General features: G+C 43.4%; 1 protein-coding gene across 6 annotated transcripts in view; it reads right to left on the reverse strand.

Moving 5' to 3' along the window:
• herc1 (HECT and RLD domain containing E3 ubiquitin protein ligase family member 1) overlaps positions 1-20,488 on the reverse strand; it is a 483,062-nt gene that overhangs the window by 163,973 nt on the left and 298,601 nt on the right. For all 6 annotated transcript variants that reach the window (XM_087981970.1, XM_087981969.1, XM_087981967.1 and 3 more), the window contains exons 46-47: positions 17,930-17,982; positions 8,992-9,192 (exon numbers count right to left, since the gene is read on the reverse strand). In XM_087981970.1, the coding sequence (XP_087838096.1) occupies positions 8,992-9,192; positions 17,930-17,982 (254 nt within the window). The remainder of the gene's footprint in view (positions 1-8,991; positions 9,193-17,929; positions 17,983-20,488) is intronic.

The raw sequence follows: 20,488 nt of genomic DNA on the forward strand, positions 1-20,488 counted from the left end.
GAGACACGATTCTCCTTGCTCAAAGCCATGTTAACTATCCCTAATCAGTTCTTGCCTAATGCATGTAACTCCTGTCCTTCAGAATCCTCTCCAACAACCTGCTCACTGCTGATGTCATGCTCACTGGTCCATAGTTCCCTGGCTGTTACTTATTCGATTAAATTCCATCTGCCATTTTATTGCCCATATCTGCAACTGATCTATATCCCGCTGTGGTCAAATTCTCAGGTCTGGATAAGTGTATCCCATGTTGCTGAGGGAGGAAATTACAGGGACTCTGACCCAAATTTTTAAATCACCTCTGGCTAGACAGAAGGAACCAGAGGATTGGAAAACCATTAACGTGGTTCCACTTTTGCCTACTAGAGGGAAGGCAATGGCGTAGTGGTATTATCACTTAGGTTATTAATCCAGAGACCCAGGTAACGTTCTGGCAACCTAGGCTCATATCTAGCCATGGCAATTAAATAAAATCAAAAAAATTTGGAATCTACTGACGACCATGAAATCATTGTCGAATGTTGGAAAAACCTATCCAGTTCACTAATGTCCCACAGGCAGGACAGACCCAGCAGAAGTGGTATACAGTCGGAAGGGAGTCCTCAACATTGACTTCAGACCCCATGAAGTCTCATGGCTTCAGGTTAAACACAGGCAAGAAAACCTCCTGATGATAACGACATACCATCCTCCCTCAGCTGATGAGCCGGTACTCCTCCAATAGACAATAGGTGCAGGAGTAGGCCATGCTGCCCTTCGAGCCTGCACCACAATTCAATATGATCATGGCTGATCATCCTTAATCAGTATCTTGTGCCTGCCTTATCTCCATAAACCTTGATTCCATTATCCTTGAGAGCTCTATCCAACTCTTTCTTAAATGAATCCAGAGACTGGGCCTCCACTGCCCTCTGGGGCAGAGTATTCTACACAGCCTACACTCTCTGGGTGAAGAAGTTTCTCCTCATCTCTGTCCTAAATGGTCTACCCCGTATTTTTAAGCTGTGTCCTCTGGTTCGGCACTCATCCATCAGCGGAAACATGTTTCCTGCCTCCAGTGTGTCCAATCCTTTAATAATCTTATATGTCTCAATCAGATCCCCTCTCAGTCTTCTAAACTCAAGGGTATACAAGCCCAGTCACTCCAGTCTTTCAGCGTAAGATAGTCCCGCCATTCCAGGAATTGACCTCGTGAACCTGCGCTGCACTCCCTCAATAGCCAGAATGTCTTCCCTCAAATCTGGAGACCAGAACTGCACACAGTACTCCAGGTGTGGTCTCACCAGGGCCCTGTACAGCTGCAGAAGAACCTCTTTGCTTCTATACCCAATCCCTCTTGTTATGAAGGCCAGCATGCTATTAGCCTTCTTCACTACCTTCATTGACTGGTGTACAAGAACACCCAGATCTCTTTGTACTGCCCCTTTACCTAAATTGATTCCATTTAGGTAGTAATCTGCCTTCCTGTACTTGCCACCAAACTGGAAAACCATACATTTATCCAATTAAACTGCATCTGCCATGCATCTGACCACTCACCTAACCTGTCCAGGTCACCCTGTAATCTCCTAACATCCTCCTCGCATTTCACCCTGCCACCCAGCTTAGTATCATCAGCAAATTTGCTAATGTTATTACTAATACCATCTTCTATATCATTAATATATATATATGTATAGTCCCAGCACTAATCCCTGCGGTACCCCACTAGTATGCCTGCCATTCCGAAATGGGGCCGTTTATTACTACTCTTTGTTTCCTGTCAGCCAACCAACTTTCAATCCAAGTTAGTACTTTGTCCCCAATACCATGCGCCCTAATTTTGCTCACTAACCTCCTATGTGGGACTTTATCAAAAGCTTTCTGAAAGTCCAGGTACACTACATCTACTGGATCTTCCTTGTCTATCTTCAGAGTTACATCCTCAAAAAAATTCCAGAAGATTAGTCAAGCATGATTTCCCCTTCATAAATCCATGCTGACTCTGACCTATCCTGTTACTACTATCCAGATGTGTCGTAATTTCATCCTTTATAATAGACTCCAGCATCTTTCCCACCACTGAGGTCAGACTAACTGGTCTATAATTTCCTGCTTTCTCTCTCCCACCTTTCTTAAAAAGTGGTACAACATTAGCCATCCTCCAATACACAGGAACTGATCCCGAATCTATCGAACTCTGGAAAATAATCACCAACGAATCCAAGATTTCTCGAGCCACCTCCTTCAGTACCCTGGGATGTAGACCATCAGGCCCCGGGGACTTATCAACCTTCAGACCTATCAGTCTCTCCAACACCAATTCCTGGCAAATATAAATTCCCTTAAGTTCAGGTCCTTCAGCCACTGTTACCTCAGGGAGATTGCTTGTGTCTTCCCCAGTGAACACAGATCTGAAGTACCAATTCAATTCTTCTGCCATTTCTTTGTTCCCAGTAATATATTCCCCGGTTTCTGTCTTCAAGGGCCCAATTTTAGTCTTAACCATTTTTTTGCCTTTCACATACCTAAAAAAGCTTTTACTATCCTCCTTTATATTTTTGGCCAGTTTACCTTTGTACCTCATTTTTTCTCTGCATATTTCCTTCTTAGTAATCCTCTGTTGTTCTTTAAAAGCTTCCCAGTCCTCCGTTTTCCCACTATGTTATACTTTTTCTCTTTTAAATTTATATGTTTCTTAACTTCCCTTGTCAGCCGCAGCCACCCATGCCTCCTCCTAGGATTTTTTTTTTCCTTTTTGGAATGAACTGATCCTGCATCTTCTGCATTATACCCAGAAATATCTGCCATTGTTCCTCCACGGTCATCCCTGCTAAGGTATTGCACCATTGAACTTTGGCCAGCTCCTCCCTCATAGCCCTTTATTCAACAGAAATATTGTCACTTCCGATTGTACTCTCCCCCTCTCAAATTGCAGATTGAAGCTTATTGTATTATGGTCACTACTTCCCAATGGCTCCTTCACTTCGAGGTCCCTGATCAATTCTGGTTCGTTGCACAATACCTTCTCTCTGGTAGGCTCCAGCACCAGCTGTTCTAAGAATCCATCTCGGAGGCACTCCACAAAGACTCTTTCTTGAGGTCCAATACCATCCTGATTTTCCCAGTCTACCTGCATGTTGAAATCCCCCATAACAACTGTAGTAACATCTTTGCGACAGGCCAATTTCAGCTCCTGATTTAACATACATCTGACATCCAGACTACTGTTTGGTGGCCTGTAGATAACTCCCAAGAGGGTCTTTTTAACCTTAGAATTTCTCAGCTCTATCCACACTGACTCTACATCTCCTGATTCTAGGTCCACCCACGCAAAGGACTGAATATCATCCCTGAGCAATATGGCCACCCCACCCCCTCTGCCCGTCAGTCTGTCCTTACGATAGCACGTGTATCCTTGAATATTCATTTCCCAGGCCCTGTCCACTTGAAGCCACGTCTCAGTTATCCCCACAATATCGTATCTGCCAATTTCCAAAAGAGCCTCAAGCTCATCCATCTTATTTCTAATGCTTCGTGCATTCATGTATAGTATTTTTAATTTGTTACTGCCCTCACCCTTCCCATCAACCCCTATTTCACTCAACCTTATAGCATGATCCCTTTTTGAGTTTTCTGCCTCATTGATACAGTTATCTTTCTTGACTTCCCTTGTTCTAACTTTCCCTTCAATTTCTTTCTTAAACATCCAGTTTGTCCCCATCCCCCCGCTACTTAGTTTAAACATAGCTGTGTTGCAGTAGCAAACCTGCCTGCCAGAATGCTGGTCCCCAACCTATTAAGGTGCAAACCGTCTCTCTTATATAATTTATGCTTACCACAAAACATACCCCAGCGATCCAAGAATTTAAATCCTTGCTTCCTGCACCAGTTCCCCAGCCACACTTTCAAGTCCATTATCTCCCTGTTTCTGGCCTCACCAGCCCGAGGAACTGGAAGCAAACCAGAGATAACCACCCTGGACATCCTGCTTTCCAGCCTTCTTCCTAGTTCTCCAAAGTCCCGCTGTAGTATGTTCCTCCTCTTCTTCCCGACACCATTTGTGCTGACATGTACCAACACCTCTGGCTCTTCACCTTCGTCCTTGAGGATTTCCTGCACTCTGTCTGTGATGTCTTTAACCCTGGCACCAGGAAGGCAACACACCATCCTTAAGTCCCGTCTGCTGCCACGAAAACCCCGGTCAGTTCCTCTCACTATGGAGTCCCCTATTACCACGGCTCTGTGCGATGGCCAACTCTTCCGCTCTGCCTCCACGCCAACTTTTGATTGACAGACCTGGCCCCCTCCATGCTGAACCATGCTATTAGGTAGTAAGAGGATGCCAAGGGCACAAAATGTACTCTGGGTGTGCGGGGGATTTCAATGTCCACGAAGAGTGGCTTGGCAGCCGTACTATTGATTGAGCTGGTTGGGTCCTAAAAGGCATAGTTGCTATACTGGGTCTAAGCAGGTGATGTAGGAACCAACAAGGGGGAAGAATATACTTGACCTCATTCTTACCAATCTACCAGCTGCAGATGCATCCGTTCGTGACAGTATCGGTAAATGCAACCACCGCACAGTCCCACCTTCACATTGAGAATAACCTCCATCATGTTGTGTGCTAAATGGGACAGACTTTGAACACATCTAGCAACTCAAGACTGGGCATTCATGAGGCACTGGCAGCAAAACTGTACTCCAGCGCAATCTGTAACCTCATGGCCTGCATATTCCTCACTAAACCATTACCATCAAGCCAATGGGATCAATGGAGAGTGCCAAGCCTGGTTCAATGGAGAGTGCCAGAGCAGCACCAGGCATACTTGAAGATAAGGTGTCAACCTGGTGAAGCCACCAAAATGACAACTTGCATGCCAAACAGCATAAGCAGCAAGTGATAGACAGATCCTACAACCAGATCAGATCTAAGCTCTGCAGTCCTGCCCACATCCAATCATGAATGGTGGTCGACGACTGAACAACTCACTGGAGGAGGAGGGTTCACAAATATCCCCAACCTCACTTGTGGAACAGGCCAGCACCACCAGTGCAGAAGATAAGGCTGAAGCTTTCACAGCAATCTTCAGCCAGAAGTGCTGAATGGATGAATCTTGGCAGCGTTCAGTGGTCCGCAGCAACATATATACTAGCCTTCAGCCAATTCGATTCACTGCACATGATATCAAGGAACTGTTGGAGACACTGGATACTGCAAAGGCTATGGGCCCTGACAACATTCTGACAATAGTACTGAAGATTTGTGCTTCAAAAATTGCTGCTGCCATGAGCCAAGCTGTTCCAGTACAGTTACAACACAGGCAATTAACTGACAATGTGGAAAATTGCCCAACTATGTCCTGTACATAAAAAGCAGAACAAATCCAACTCAGCCAATTACTATCACATCAACCTACTCTTGACATCACTATGGCGTTGGAAGGCGTCATCAACAATAATATCCATCAGCACCTGCTCAGTGACGCCCAGTTTGGGTTTCGCCTGGGCTACTCTGTTCCTAACTTCATTAAGCCTTGGAACAAACATGGGACAAAAGTCCTGAATGCCTGAAGTGAGGATGAGCGTTACAGCCCTTGACATCAAGGCTGCATTTGACCAAGTGTGGCATCAAGGGGTCCTAGCAAAACTGGAATGAGTGGGTATGGAGGGCAAACTCTCCAGTGGTTGGAGTCATATTTGACACATAGACAGATGGCTGTGGTTATTGGAGGCTAGTCATCTCAGCTCCAGGGCATCTCTGAGAGGTTCGTCAAAGTAGGGTCCTAGGCCCAACCATCATCAGCTACTTCATCAATTACCTTCCCTCCATCATAAGATCAGAAATGGGGATGCTCACCAATGATTGCACAATGTTCAGCGCCATTCACGACTCCTCAGATACTGAAGCAGTCCATGCTCAAATGCAACAAGATCTGGACAATATCCCGGCTTGGGATGACAAGTGGCAAGTAACATTCACACCACACAAACTTTAGGCTATTGCCATCACCAGTAAGAGACAATCTAACCACCGCCTCTTGACATTCAATGGTGCTACCAAGACTGAATACCCCGCTATCAACATCCTGGGGGGGAGGGGGTTTATCATTGAACAAAAACTCAACTGGACTCACCACAAACACCAAAAAGGTCCGAGGCCATGAAAACTGTGGTCAGTAACTCACCACCTACAAGACACAGGTCAGGAATGTGAGAGAATATGCCTGGACGCATACAGCCCCAACAACTCTCAAGGCGCCTTACACTTTCCAGGACAAAGCAGTCTGCTTGATTGGGACTATACCCAGGAGGACTGCAGATGCTAGAGCTCAGAGTCGAGAATGTGGTGCTGGAAAAACACAGGTCAGGCAGCATCCAAGGTGCAGGAGAATTGATGTTTCGGGTATAAGCCCTTCATCAGGAATCGTCATGAAGGGCTCATGCCCTAAACGTTGATTCTCCTGCTCCTTGGATGCTGCCTGACCTGCGGTGCTTTTCCGGCACCACACTCTCAACTCTGGCACTACACCCACAAGCATCCACTCCATCCACCACCAACACTCAGTAGTGTCAGTGTCTGTAAGATAGTTTGCAGAAATTCACCAAAGATCCTCAATTAGCATCTTCCAAACACACGACTACTTCTATCTAGAAGGACAAGGGCAACACCACCATTTTCAAGATCCCCTCCAAGCCCACTCACCATTCTGACTTGGACATATATGGGGATTCCTTCACTATCGCTGGGTTAATATCCTGGAATTCTCTCCCTAACAGGATTGTGGGTCAACCCACAGCATGTGGACTACAGCATTTCAAGAAGGCAGCTCACCATGTTGTCAAGGGCAACCAGGCATGTGCAAAAATTGCTGGTCAGCCAGCAACATCCACATTCCACAAATTAATAAATAAAATAAATTTTACAAAGGTGATATAGATGGTTCAAGGAAATACAAACTAGTGAGTCTAAAGTAGATTATAAAAACATGGAAGTCATGTTGGAATTTTGGTTAGGCCAAAGCCAGAGTACTGTGTGCCGTTCTGGTCTTCACACTAAAGGAGGGATACAATTACACAGGCGTGGGCTGGGGGGGGGTTTGTTGGTGAGGAGGCAATTCATCAGGATCTTGCCTGGGATGGAAAATTTCAGCTATAGAGACAGACTGGATAAACTCAAGTTGTTTCCTTTGGAGCAGAGAACGTAGAGGGGAAGACCTGGTAGATGCTTACTAGATTATGAGCTGCATGGACAGGATGAACAGAAAGCCTTTGTTTGCCTTAGTCAAACAGTCAATAACAAGAGTGGCACACAAGTAGTTTTTCTACAATACACTAGTTATATGCTTGTGCAACCAGCACTATAAAAAAATTGCGGAATAAAAATAGCACTTAAAGTGCTGGTGATGCGACCCCATTATAGCCAACACAAGTTTTAAACGCTTGCACTTTAAAAACAGTGTTCCCTATTCATCAATCACGTTACAGCCAACTCACATGGATGAAATGAGCATTATAGTGGAACGACCTGTAATTTTAAAATGAAGGCAAGAAATTGGGAAGAAATTTAAGGAAGAAATTTGAGGGTGTCAGTGATCTGGAATGCAATGCCTGGGAGGGTAGTTGAAGCTGGAAGATTCACAACTTTAAAAATATTTGGATGAGCAATTGAAGAGTCATAACATTCAAGGCTATGGACCTACTGCAGGAAAGTGGGACCAGTGCAGGTAGTATTATAGTATTGATGAGACAGACTTGATGGGCTGAGGGGCCTCATCTGTCCTGTATCACCCCATGACTGCTAATCAGAAATGGGAAAGGAAATTGATTTGAGTCAGGAGATCTATTCAGGGGATGATGATGAGATCCCCTACAGTGTGGAAACAGGCCCTTCAGCCCAACAAGTCCACATCAACCCTCTGAAGAGTAACCCAACCAGACCCATTTCCCTCTGACTAATGCACCTAACACTGTGGGCTATTTAGCATGGCCAATTCACCTGACCAGCACATCTTTGGATTGTGGGAGGAAACCAGAGCTCTCGGAGTCTGGTGCTGTGAGGCAGCAGTGCTAACCACCATGCTGCCCCTTTTTAAAACTACCAACTATTTCACTGCCACCGGTCATTCCCTATCATCCTGCAGTTTCACTATTTCTTTTCAAGCAAATCACCCATCATATAATGATTAATAGTTTATGGCTGTAGCTATTTCAGCTATGATGAAGTGGTATTAGCTATTCTTCCATAAAATCTATCGTTCTTTGATGTCTAACGTGAAAGGTCACATTGTAGGCAAATCTTCCCTTTGTCCCACAGTGTCTCATGCACTTTCTTAGAACACTCAACTTCCTCTTGTTGCTATAAACACTTAAGAAAAATAAAAAAAGAACAAAATAGTAAAAGAACAAATGCCCTGATCAAATTGAAGCACTGATTTGGTTAAATGTTAAGCCAGAGTAAAAGTGCTTTTCATATATTGACTGTGAACTTATATTACGTACAAACTGATTTTTGAAACAGCGCTAATAGTCTGCAGCAGGGAAGAGAACTAAATCTTGCTTCTTTTAATTTTTGATGTGATTGCAATTCTTTTTTTTTAGATTAGTTACAGTGTGGAAACAGGCCCTTCGGCCCAACAAGTCCACACCGACCCGCTGAAGCGCAACCCACCCATACCCCTACATTTACCCCTTTAACCTAACACTACGGGCAATTTAGTATGGCCAATTCACCTGACCCGCACATCTTTGGACTGTGGGAGGAAACCGGAGCACCCGGAGGAAACCCACGCAGACACGGGGAGAACGTGCAAACTCCACACAGTCAGTCGCCTGAGTCGGGAATTGAACCTGGGCCTCTGGCGCTGTGAGGCAGCAGTGCTTACCACTGTGCCACCGTGCCGCCCATATCTTCTGGATATTTAGCTTGGCTACATTCCAAGTTTTATATATTTAATGAAACACTATAAACAATTCCAATGTTATTTCACTGTAGATTTTTGTTGGACTCACCAATTTGCATAAGTGTTTCTTCCATACTGTTGGTTGCTGTTACCATGGCAACAGATGCTCCCAGAGGATCACTGTCAGGAAACTGTACTGGTTCAGGTACAATTCTACGTTCATTCAGGCCAAGGGGTCCAGCTAACAGCTCAAACTCCTCCTCTCCAGTTAGCTTGTCGTCCTCATCAATATCTAACATGTCCCAGTCTTCTGCAAGAGTAAGATAAAGAAGTATCAATAAGGACAGAATTGTGCGTTTGAAAGTTTGACACCATCTGGGACAAAGCTGCCCCATGCACCACTCCCTTCATCATGGAGCCAGTAGTGTGTACCACTTGCAAGATGCACTCACCAACGCTTCTTTAACAGCACCATCCAAGCCTACAACCTCCATTACCTAGAACAACAAGGGCAGTAGGCAAATGGTAACATCACCACCCACTTCCATAAAACATTAAGGAACAAGACTTTGTGTACATCTTTTGGCCCCTCAAAATGCTCTGCCATTCATGGCACATTCCACATGTCCACTTTGCTATTCGTTCCCTTTAAAACTGATCAAAAAGCTATTTTTTTTGCCATTCAGCTGTGGGATGTGGGGTTGTTAGCTGAGCCAGCATTTATCGGTCATCCCTCAGCAGCCTTGAGAAGGTGGTGCTGATCTGCCTTTTTGGACCAATGCAGTCCACGTACAATATCTCAGCTTTAAATATACAAAAGGGCTCTGCTCCCAACACTCTCCCAAGGAGTTCCAAAGGCTCTCAACCCTCTGAGAGAAGAAATTCCTTCTAATTTCAGTCTTAAATTGACACCTTTTATTCTGAGACTATGCTCTCTGGTCAGAGACTCTCCCATGGGAGGAAAGATCCTCTCAGCATTTAGCCTGTCAGGTCCCTTAAGAATCTGGTATGTTTCAATGAGATCACCTCTCATTCTTCTTAACTCAGTGAGTAGAGTCCCAGGGAGAACATGAGGACTGCAGGTGTTGAAGATCAGAGTGAAAAAGTGTGGTGCTGGAAAAGGACAGCCAGTCAGGCAGCATTCGAGGAGCAGGAGAGTTGACGCTTCGTGCATAAGCCCTTCATTAGGAATGTCAATCCTTGTAGAGGGAGGAGGAGAACTTCTTCAAGGCAGGCATCCTTGGAAGAGGCTTTGCAGTAAGGTTATAATCAACCAGGAGAAAGTGAGGATTGCTGATACTGGAGATCAGAGTCAGAAAGTGTGATGCTGGAAAAGCACAGCCGTTAAGCAGCATCCGAGAAGCAGGAAAATCGATGTTTTGAACATAAGCTCATTCCTGAGCTTATGGATGCTGCCTGACCGGCTGTGCTTTTCCAGCACCACACTTTTTGACTCTGAGTAGAGTTCCAACCTGGAAAATCCTTATTCATATGGCAATTCCTCCAAATAGAGGATCATACTAGTAAATGGTCTCTAAACTATGTTCTTTGAAATAATATCTTTCCTCAATAAAAGGACACAGAGGGTGGTATGTGTATGGAATGAGCTGCCAGAGGAAGTGGTGGAGGCTGGTACAATTGCAACATTTAAGAGACATTTGGATGGATATATGAATAGGAAGAGTTTGGAGGAATATGGGCCAGGTGCTGGCAGGTAGGACTAGATTGGGTTCGGATATCTGGTCGGCATAGTTGGTCCGAAGGGTCTGTTTCTATGTTGTACATCTCTATGACCAAAACTGCTTACAATATTCAGGTCAAATTAGCACCTTGTATGATTACAGTAAGACTTCTTGAAACTTACAATCTAAACTTGTTGATATAAGGGTCAACATATATTTTGTTCACAAGTGCCCTTTTGTGTTGCAGTTTTCTGCAATAGTTGTGGTGTTCTTCGTTCCAAATGAAAAGCTTCATATTTGCCCATTTTATATTCAAGTTGCCAACTTTTTGCTCACTTACTTAGCCTATTTTTGTCTCCTTTTCAATTGCTGGTATCCCTCTTGCAACATAAAACAGGCCCTTCGGCCCTTGATGCTATGCCAACCTTTTATCCTACTCTAAGATCAAACTAACCTTGCATTTTACTATCATCCATGTGCCTATCCAAGAGTTGCTTAAACGTCCCTAATGTTTCTGACTCTACTACCATTACTGGCAGTACATTCAACACACCCACCACTCTCTGGGTAAAGAGCCGACCTCTGACATCTCCCCTAAACCTTCCTACAATAACTTTAAAATTATGACCCCTTGTAATAGGTATTTCTGCCCTGGGGAAAAAGTCTCTGACTATTCACTTCATCTATGCATCTAATCATCTTGTACACCTCTATCAAGTCGTCTCTCACCCTTCTTTGCTCCAATGAGAAAAATCCTAGTTCCTTTCTTCGTAAGACATGCCTTCCAGTCCAGGCAGCATCCTGGCAAATCTCCTCTGCACTCTCTCTAAAGCTTCCACATCCTTCCTATAATGAGGCGACCAGAACTGAATGCAATATTCCAAGTGTGGCCTAACCAGGGCTCTAACAGAGCTGCAGCATAACCTCACAGCTCTTAAACTCAATCCCCCTGCTAATGAAAGTCAACACACCTTCTTAACAATCCAATCAACCTGGGTGGCAACTTTGAGGGATCTATGGACATGATTAGATTAGATTAGATTAGATTAGATTACCCCAAGATCTCTCTGTTCCTCCACACTGCCAAGAATCCTGCCTTTAAACATGTAACCTGCATTCAAATTCCACCTTCCAAAATAAATCACCTCACACTTTTCCAGATTGAATTCCATCTGCCACTTCTCAGATCAGCTCTGCATTCTGTCAAAGTCTCGTTGCAAACTTCAACAACCTACCACACAGTATCCACCATTCCACCAACCTTTGTATCATCGGCAAACTTACTAAACCACCTTTCCACTTTCTCATCCAACTCATTGATTAAAATCACAAAGAGCAGAAGTCTCAGAACAGATCCCCGTGGAAAACCACTGGTCTCTGAACTCCAGGCTGAATACTTTCCATCTACTACCACCCTCTGTCTTCTATGGGTCAGGCAATTCGGTATCCAGGCAGCCAAATTTCCCTGTATCCTATGTCTCCTTACTTTCTGAATGAGCCTACTATGGGGAACCTGATCAAAGGCCTTGCTAAGATCCATGTATACCACACCACTTCTCTACTCCCGTCAATATGTTTTGTCACATCCTCAAAGAATTCAATAAGGGTTGTGAGGCATAACCTGCCCCTCACAAAGCCATGCTGACTACCTCTGATCAAGTTATGGTTTTCCAAGGAATTATAAATCCTGTCTCTCAGAATCCTCTCCAATAATTTGCCCACCACAGACCTAAGATTGTAATTTTCAGCGTTATCTCTATTCCCATTCTTGACCAAGGGAATAACATTTGCTACCTCCAATCATCTGGTAGTACTCAAGTGGACAGGAGGATGCAAAGATCATCACCAAAGGCACAGCGATCTTGTCCCTCGCTTCCCATAGTAACCGTGGGTATGTCATGTTTAGCCCAGGGGACTTACCTATCTTTAAGGTTTTCAAAATTTCCAACAAATCTTTCTTCTTAATGTTCAAACATATCAGCCTGTTACATGCTGTCCTCACAAATGACAAAGTCTCTCTCACAGTGAATACTGAAGCAAAATATTCATTACGGATCTCCCCTACCTCCTCTGACTCCAGGCGCAAGTTCTTTCCACGATCCTTGATCAACCCTACCTTGACTCTGGCCATCCTTTTGTTCCTCAAGTAAGTGTAGAATGCCTGAGGGTTTTCCTTAATCCCACCCGCTAAAGCTCTTTCATTGCCCTTCTCATTCTCCTAAGTCCATTTTTCAGTTCCTACCTGGCTACCTTGTAACCCTCTACAGCCCTGTCTGATCCTTGCCTCCTCAACCTTATATAAGCTTCCTTCTTCCTCTTGACTAGATGCTCTACATCCCTTGTCACCCCAATATTCCTTCACCCTACCATCCTTTCCTTGCCTCAGTGGGACAAACCTATCCAGCACTATCAGCAAGTGTTTTCTAAACAACCTCCACATTTCTGTCGTGCATTTTCCGGAGAACATCTGTTCCCAATTTAGGGAACATGTTTCCCCACCTATTTTTCTCTTGCCTGCAAATTTTTCTTCAGTACATTTGCTTCCTTCTTCCAAGTCATTAATATATATTGCAAACAGCTGCAGTTCCAGCAAGGATCCCTGAGGAACCCTACTTATTAAAGGTCAACCACCCAAAAAAGAACCCTTTATCCCCACTAACTGCTTCCCTTCCATCAGCCAAATCTCTATTCATGCCAAGATTCAACACCATCCAGGGAAAAGGCTGGGGAATGGAGTTGAGAAACATATCAGCCATGGTCAGTTGGCTTGGCAGAAATAATGGACCAACTGGCCTAATTTTGCTTCTAGATCTTATGGCTCTTATGTTATGACTTGACCTTTGTGAGGTACCATGTCAAATGCCTTCTGGAAGTCCAAATACAACACAACCACTTTATCCTCTCCGGTTGATACTTTCTTGAAAAATTTTAATAAATTAGTCAGACATGATTTTCCCTTAATGAAGCCATGCTGTCTCTGCTTGATTAGTTCATAAGTGTGTTGGAATTACTTCCTTAATAATTGATTGCAACATTTTTCCAATAATACGGGTTAGGCTAATTGGCCTATGTACCCACTTTTTGCCACCTTCCCTTTTTGAATAGGGGTGTGACATTGGTAGTTTTCCAATCCTCCAGCACTTGTCTAGAGTCCAAAGATTTTTGGAATAATATGACCAAAGCATCTCCATCAGTAGCTGCTTCTTTTGATGATCCAAGGACAGAAGTCATCAGGGCTAGGAGGTTTACCAACCTTTAACCCCATTAGTTGTTCTTCTCTCTATTGATTCCACCTCCCTCCTGTATTCTTTAATAGTAATGAGACATTCAATGTATTTTCCACTGTAAAGGCTGATGATAAATATCTATTTAACTCCTCTGCCATTTCCATGTTCCCCACAACTTTTGCTCCAGGTGCATTTTCTAAGTTCTATGTTCACTTTGATGTTTCTCATCCTTTTTGTATATTTAAAAAAACTCTTACTGTCAGACTTTATTTTCCCTGCTAGTTTGCCCTCACTTATTTTCTCTCTCTTTATTATCTTTTTAGTCCCCATTTGCTGTATTCTGAGTTTATACCAAACTTTGGCATTATCATAGCATGATAGAATCCCTACAGTGTGGAAACAGGCTCTTCAGCCTAGCAAATCCACACAAACCCTCTGAAGAGTAACCCACCCAGACCCATTCCCTGACCCTATTACCCTATATTTACCCCTGACTAATGCACCTAACCTACACATCCCTGAACATTATGGGCAACTTAGCATGGCCCAATTCGCCTAACCTATGCAACTTTGGATTGTAGGAATCGACCCTGGATCCCTGGTGCTGTGAGGCAGCAGTGAGCGACTGTGCCACCCATTGACTTTTGTCTCTTAATATGGGTTTTCTTTCAACTTAATACTCTCCTTAAGTGCTTTAATTAGTCATGGATGACTTATCCCTTTCTAAGAATCTTTTCTCCTTACTGGTATACTGATTAGATTACTTACAATGTGGAAACAGGCCCTTCGGCCCAACAAGTCCACACCCCCCCGCCGAAGCGCAACCCACCCATACCCCTAACCTAACACTACAGGCAATTTAGCATAGCTAATTCACCTGACCTGCACATCTTTGGACTGTGGGAGGAAACTGGAGCACCCAGAGGAAACCCACGCAGACACGGGGAGAACGTGCAAACTCCACACAGTCAGTCGCCTGAGGCAGGAATTGAACCTGGGTCTCTAGTGCTGTGAGGCAGCAGTGCTAACCACTGTGCCACCGTGCTGAGAGTTGTGAATTACCACCTTAACGTCTGCCACTGCTTGCTTACTAATTTTCCTGTTAATCTATCTGCTGAATCCACTTTAGCTAATGAACCTAATTTCTTCGCAATTTTTTGTAAACAGTTTATTCACTTTCAAACTGATTAAGTCATGTTATTACCACAACATCCTGGAGAATCTTTTACTTACATCTCACTATTTCTAGATGCAAGACAGCCCGTTTCCTGGTTGGCTCCACAGTATGTTGTTTGAGCAAACTATCCCTAATGCACTCCATAAAGTCATTGTTGTTGCTATCCTTCCCAACTTGATTCATTCAACCAACATGAAGATTAATATCACCCACAATTATTGCATTATTCTTTCTCCATGCTTCTATTATTTGTCCAGTTTGGCTATTATTTGAGTTCTATACACTACTCCTACTGATGTTTTTTTTCCCTTGCTGATTTTTACCTCTACCCAAATGGACGCTGCTTCATTTAAATGGGTCAAGATTAGAGTGGTGCTGGAAAAGCACAGCAGGTCAGGTAGCACCCAAGGAGCAGGCAAATCGACGTTTCAGGCAATGTTCATCAGCTTTCCTGATGAAGGGCTTTTGCCCGAAACACCAATTTTCCTGCTCCTCGGATGCTGCCTGACCTGCTGTGCTTTTCCAGCACCACTCTAATCTTGACTCTAAATCGCCTGCATCTGCAGTATCCAACTCTGTCTACTTCACCTAAGCCTAAATCATCTCTCATAACTGTACTCATTTCATCTCTTAATAACAGCGCTATCTTCCTTCCAGTCTTTCTGAAAGGTCAAATATCCCTGAATGGTAAATTCCCAGTTTTGATCTCTTTACAACTATGTCTCAGTAATGACTATCAAATCATATCCATTGACTTGGAAATGTATTGATATTCCTTCAATGGTTCAGGATCCTCCAACTCTTTCCCTAACGGTGCTGTGGGTACTTTTACAACATGCCTGCAGCACTTCAAGAAAGCAGCTCCACCATCTTCTGAAGGGAAATTTGGGATGGGCAACAAATGTTGGCCTTGACAGCAACTCCTGCATCCAATGAAGGAATAAAGTAATTGATTTGATCCTATAAATGACCAGTTCCCTGGTCATAAATCATATGAGCTTTGGAAGGGCAGTAGCTGAAATTATAATTATTCCCCTTTTCTCTCTGATAAAGAAAATATGGAAAAATCAACCTGTTGCACTGATAACATTTGTCCTCTTGTCTTAGATTCTAAAACTAGAGCCAGACCAAGCAGGGAAGAAGTCAAGAAACTTTTTCACACAAAGGGTTGGAGAACCATGGAATTCTTCCACAAACACAACAGATGGTATTTTAACTAATACTAATAATTCTGAGATCAATATTTTGTTCCTACTCAGGAGAAATGAAGCCAAGAGAATGGATGGAGCTTGGATGCTGATCAGCCACAACCTAACTGAACTGCAGAACAGGTTCAAAGGTCTGAATAATATAATCCTGTTTCTTTACTCAAAAATGCTTTTGTGCATCACCAGTGCTAGTTTAGCATGGTGCACACCATATGTAAGCGAAAAGACAGATCATTGAGTAAGTAGAGAAACTCATCTTAAATACTTTTAAAAAAAACAATGCCTGTATGTTGTGGAGCCTGAATTTTGCTTGGGCTAATAAATGGCAAGTGACATTTGTGTCACACAAGCCCCAGTGGTATGACACAAAGGTCGAACCCCACTGTTAATTAAACCAAACACCCAGAAAAGCTCACCTTGCCTCATAATCTGTTAAAATATGAGTGACAGAACTCCTAAATTCCACTATTTAAAGAAAATTTTAAAAAGTGTTTATAATTCCTTTGAGCAAGATGGGCAGTTACATCTCTGGCTTTACAGCAGTTGTTGTGTTGTTCGATAGCAGTTGGTCTCCATCTAATTTTTAAAAACCGGGTTTATATGCCCTCTCATGACAAATTAAATTGCTATAATTTGATTGGTTTCCAGGTGTCAAAACAATAAAATTCAAATTCCTTTGGCTACTGGTATCTTGGGCATAATTGATTAAGCGCAGCAGGTCAGGCAGCATCCAAGGAGCAGGAGAATCGACGTTTCGGGTGTAAGCCCTTCTTCAGCTCCTTGGACGCTGCCTGACCTGCTGCGCTTTCCAGCAACACATTTTTCAGCTCTGATCTCCAGCATCTGCAGTCCTCACTCTCTCATAATTGATTAAATTTGAATTGTTGTCAAAACAACAACCAAACCTCAGGTATCCATTAACAACCAATTGTGACATTTGGAACAGCCCAACCTTAGCTGGCAGTTGTGGCTGTACTTTAAATTCAGAAAAACACTTTCTATCTTAAAGTGACCATACATGCTTTTGACTCCATAACACAATTACTAACTTCAAGAAGGGAAAATCTAAACATTTCTCCTCTTGACTGAACCTCTCACCTTCAACTTTCTGGGTTAACATTGGCCAGAAATTGCACTAGACCAGTCATATCAAAATTATTGGTACAAAACGTTCACAGCCTGGGTATTCTGCACTGAGTAACTCACCTCCTAACTCCCCAAAACCTGTCCAACATCTCAGCACAAGTTAGGACTGCGATGGACTATTCTCCACTGGCCTGGATAAACACAGTTCCAAAATCATTCAATAAACCCAAGACCATCTAGGAGAAAGCAGCCCATTGATCAGCATTCCACTTGCCACCCTAATATTTCATTCCCTTCGCCACAAATGCAATAGTTTGCATCACCCACAGGTGCAGTAGAACTCATCAGTCTGCCTTTGACATTGCCTTTCAAATGCACAATCTTTACCATCCAGAAAGACAAGGGCAGCAAATATGTGGAAACCCACTTCCTGCAACTTTCCGTCCAAGCCACTCACCTGACGTGGAATGTTTGTCACCGCTGCAGTGGTTTAAGAAGGCAGGCAATGACCACCTTATGGGCAATTAGGAATAGGCAATAAATGCAGGCCCAACCAAAAATGCACTCATTGTATGAAAGAATAAAAACAAACTAAAAGACATATTTGTAAGTATCTGATCAATTTAAGTTATCATATTACTTAAATAAACAAAGATTAAGCAAATACCTTCATATATGCTATCTTGCTTGCCTATCAGATCTGGTGCCTGGCCTTTGTATCTGAAAAATGAACAATAATTATTCCAATAAGAGATGTCAACTTTAAAGCATAAATAACATACTCAGGCAAATTTAGTTATTTTAACAAGATATTATTAGATTACTTACAGCGTGGAAACAGGCCCTTCGGCCCAACAAGTCCACACCGACCCGCCAAAGCGTAACCCACCCATTCCCCATTCCCCTACATTTACACCTTCACCTAACACTACGGGCAATTCAGCATGGCCAATTCACCTAACCTGCACATTTTTTGGATTGTGGGAGGAAACCGCAGCACCTGGAGGAAACCCATGCAGACACGGGGAGAATGTGCAAACTCCACACAGAGAGTCGCCCGAGGCGAGAATTGAACCCGGGTCTCTAGCGCTGTGAGGCAGCAATGCTAACCACTGTGCCACCATGCCATCCATAATAGATAGAGATGTATCCCAGCTTCAATCTCCAGAGCTTTTCCCTCGGGAGCTGTTACTATAATGTAGCTACTCAGGTGTCAGCATGCTTCCACAAGCATCAAATGGAGAAGTGCGTAACTAGCCTGATGTCTTGGCAATATTTCACTGGCCATGTTATTTGTCTAAGGCTCTCTTGCTCTCCTTCAGTTTGTACTCCATTAAAAATTTCCATGAACCTCATCTTAATCTTTGGGTGAACAGAAAGCATCAATCATCCCTTTAGTTGCAGTTAGCCCACTGCTAATAATCAGTTCTGTTTCACTTATCGTGCCAACAATGTCATTCAGCTTGGATGGTGTGGGAACTGAGGGGATGTTGAGATTATCGAGGGGAAGGGCATAAGGAGGTTGGGAATTATTTGTGAGAAATGCTTTTGCATCCATTTGAGTCGATTAGAGACAAAAAAAAAACTGCAAATGCTGGAATCCAAAGTACTCAGGCAGGAGGCTGGAAGAACACAGCAAGCCAGGCAGCATCAAGAAGTGGAGAAGTCAATGTTTCGGGTGTAACCCTTCTTCAGGACTGGGAGTGAATGTAGGGGGATCTGCAGATAAAAGGGGGTGGCGGGAGCAGGGTGGCAAAGTGGGGATAAGCAAAGACAGGCAGAGGGTACAACGTGGTTGGTCAATGGGAGGAATGAATCTGGTTGGTGGCTGGGAGGAGTAGAAGGGAGGAGGAGGGGCTGCGAAGGGAGTTGGGGGATGGGAAGGGAGGTTATTTGAAATTGGAGAACTCAATGTTGAGTCCTCCGGGCTGGAGGCTGCCCAGGTGGAATATGAGTTATTGTTTTTCCAACTTGCAGTGTGGTTTGTTGTGGCGATGGAGGAGGCCAAGGATGGTCATGTCGGAAAGGGAGGAGGAAGGGGAATTAAAATGGGCGGTGATTGGGAGGTCTGGTCGGTCCCACAGGCCCGGCTGCTATGCTCGGGGAACCGTTCCCTAAGTTTATGTTTGGTCACCCCAATACAGTGAAGACCACATCAGGAGCACCTGATGCAGTAAGCTGGTTTGGAAGAGAGGCAGGTGAACCTCTGTCTCACCTGGAAGGACTGTTTTAGGTCCTGGATGAAGAGGAGCAGAGTGGTGTACTGGCAAAGATGAGTAGAGAAGAGCAGATGCTTACTCCACTTAGGGATACACAACTTTCCAGAGGTCCTAAACTACCATTGGTTCCTCCATTCTGGAGGCATAGGCCCCTCTACATATTACAGGTGGTCACTTGAGATGGCAAAAAAACGCTCAAGCCAACATAAAGTTAGATGTCTTTTCCATGTTTTATTTCTTTTTTATAACTTTTACCTCAAACCTCCCTCTGTATTTGGACTGCTACATTTCACCTTTCACAGAACACAATGACATATGATGCAGCAAGTTTCAGTAGCTGCCATAAAGGTGTGAAGTGAGTTTTAAATGAGTTGTAAGAATAAAACAGGACGAAAAGTGTGATAGAATAGAAATAAAAACGTTGGTGTAAGAAAGTGAGCCACAGTTGAGATGACTTTAGCTATCTTGAGCATAATTACTTAAATAAAAAAAATTCAACTTATTTTGAAACAGAACGTGAAATCCTTCTTCTGATAGATAATGTATCTATATCGACAAATGTTGCAATGGGAATTTTTCTTTGCCAGAGGGAACTCATTATGCCAGAACTGAAAAGTACAAGGTTTCAATCCGGTTCAATTATTATGGTTATTGTACTGGAGATTGAGAGGCTTAAGCGTGCCAATAGAAATAGGAATGGAATCTGGAATATTTAAAAATGAGTTTGTTCACAGGCACAATTTGCTAAAATCGATCTTTGAAGTGCTGTTCAGGAATTGATTCATAAATTAACATTAAAAAAGTGTACATTTAAGACAAAAAATAATTCTAATCAGTACAACCCTTGATGTTTTCAAAATAGAAACATTCTTTGTACAAACTTTTAGCGCGCAATTGATAATTTATCTATAAGCTTGGACAGCTGTTCATCTGCTTTGGCAGTCATTGCTAGCACACAGGAAAATCCCACTTAAAGGAACCATACCATATATATTGGACTAATTCAA

The sequence above is a fragment of the Chiloscyllium plagiosum genome, unplaced genomic scaffold, assembly GCF_037043375.1.
Source record: "Chiloscyllium plagiosum isolate Xiang-an unplaced genomic scaffold, Cpla_swu_hap1 HiC_scaffold_42, whole genome shotgun sequence".
NCBI classification, from domain to species: domain Eukaryota; kingdom Metazoa; phylum Chordata; class Chondrichthyes; order Orectolobiformes; family Hemiscylliidae; genus Chiloscyllium; species Chiloscyllium plagiosum.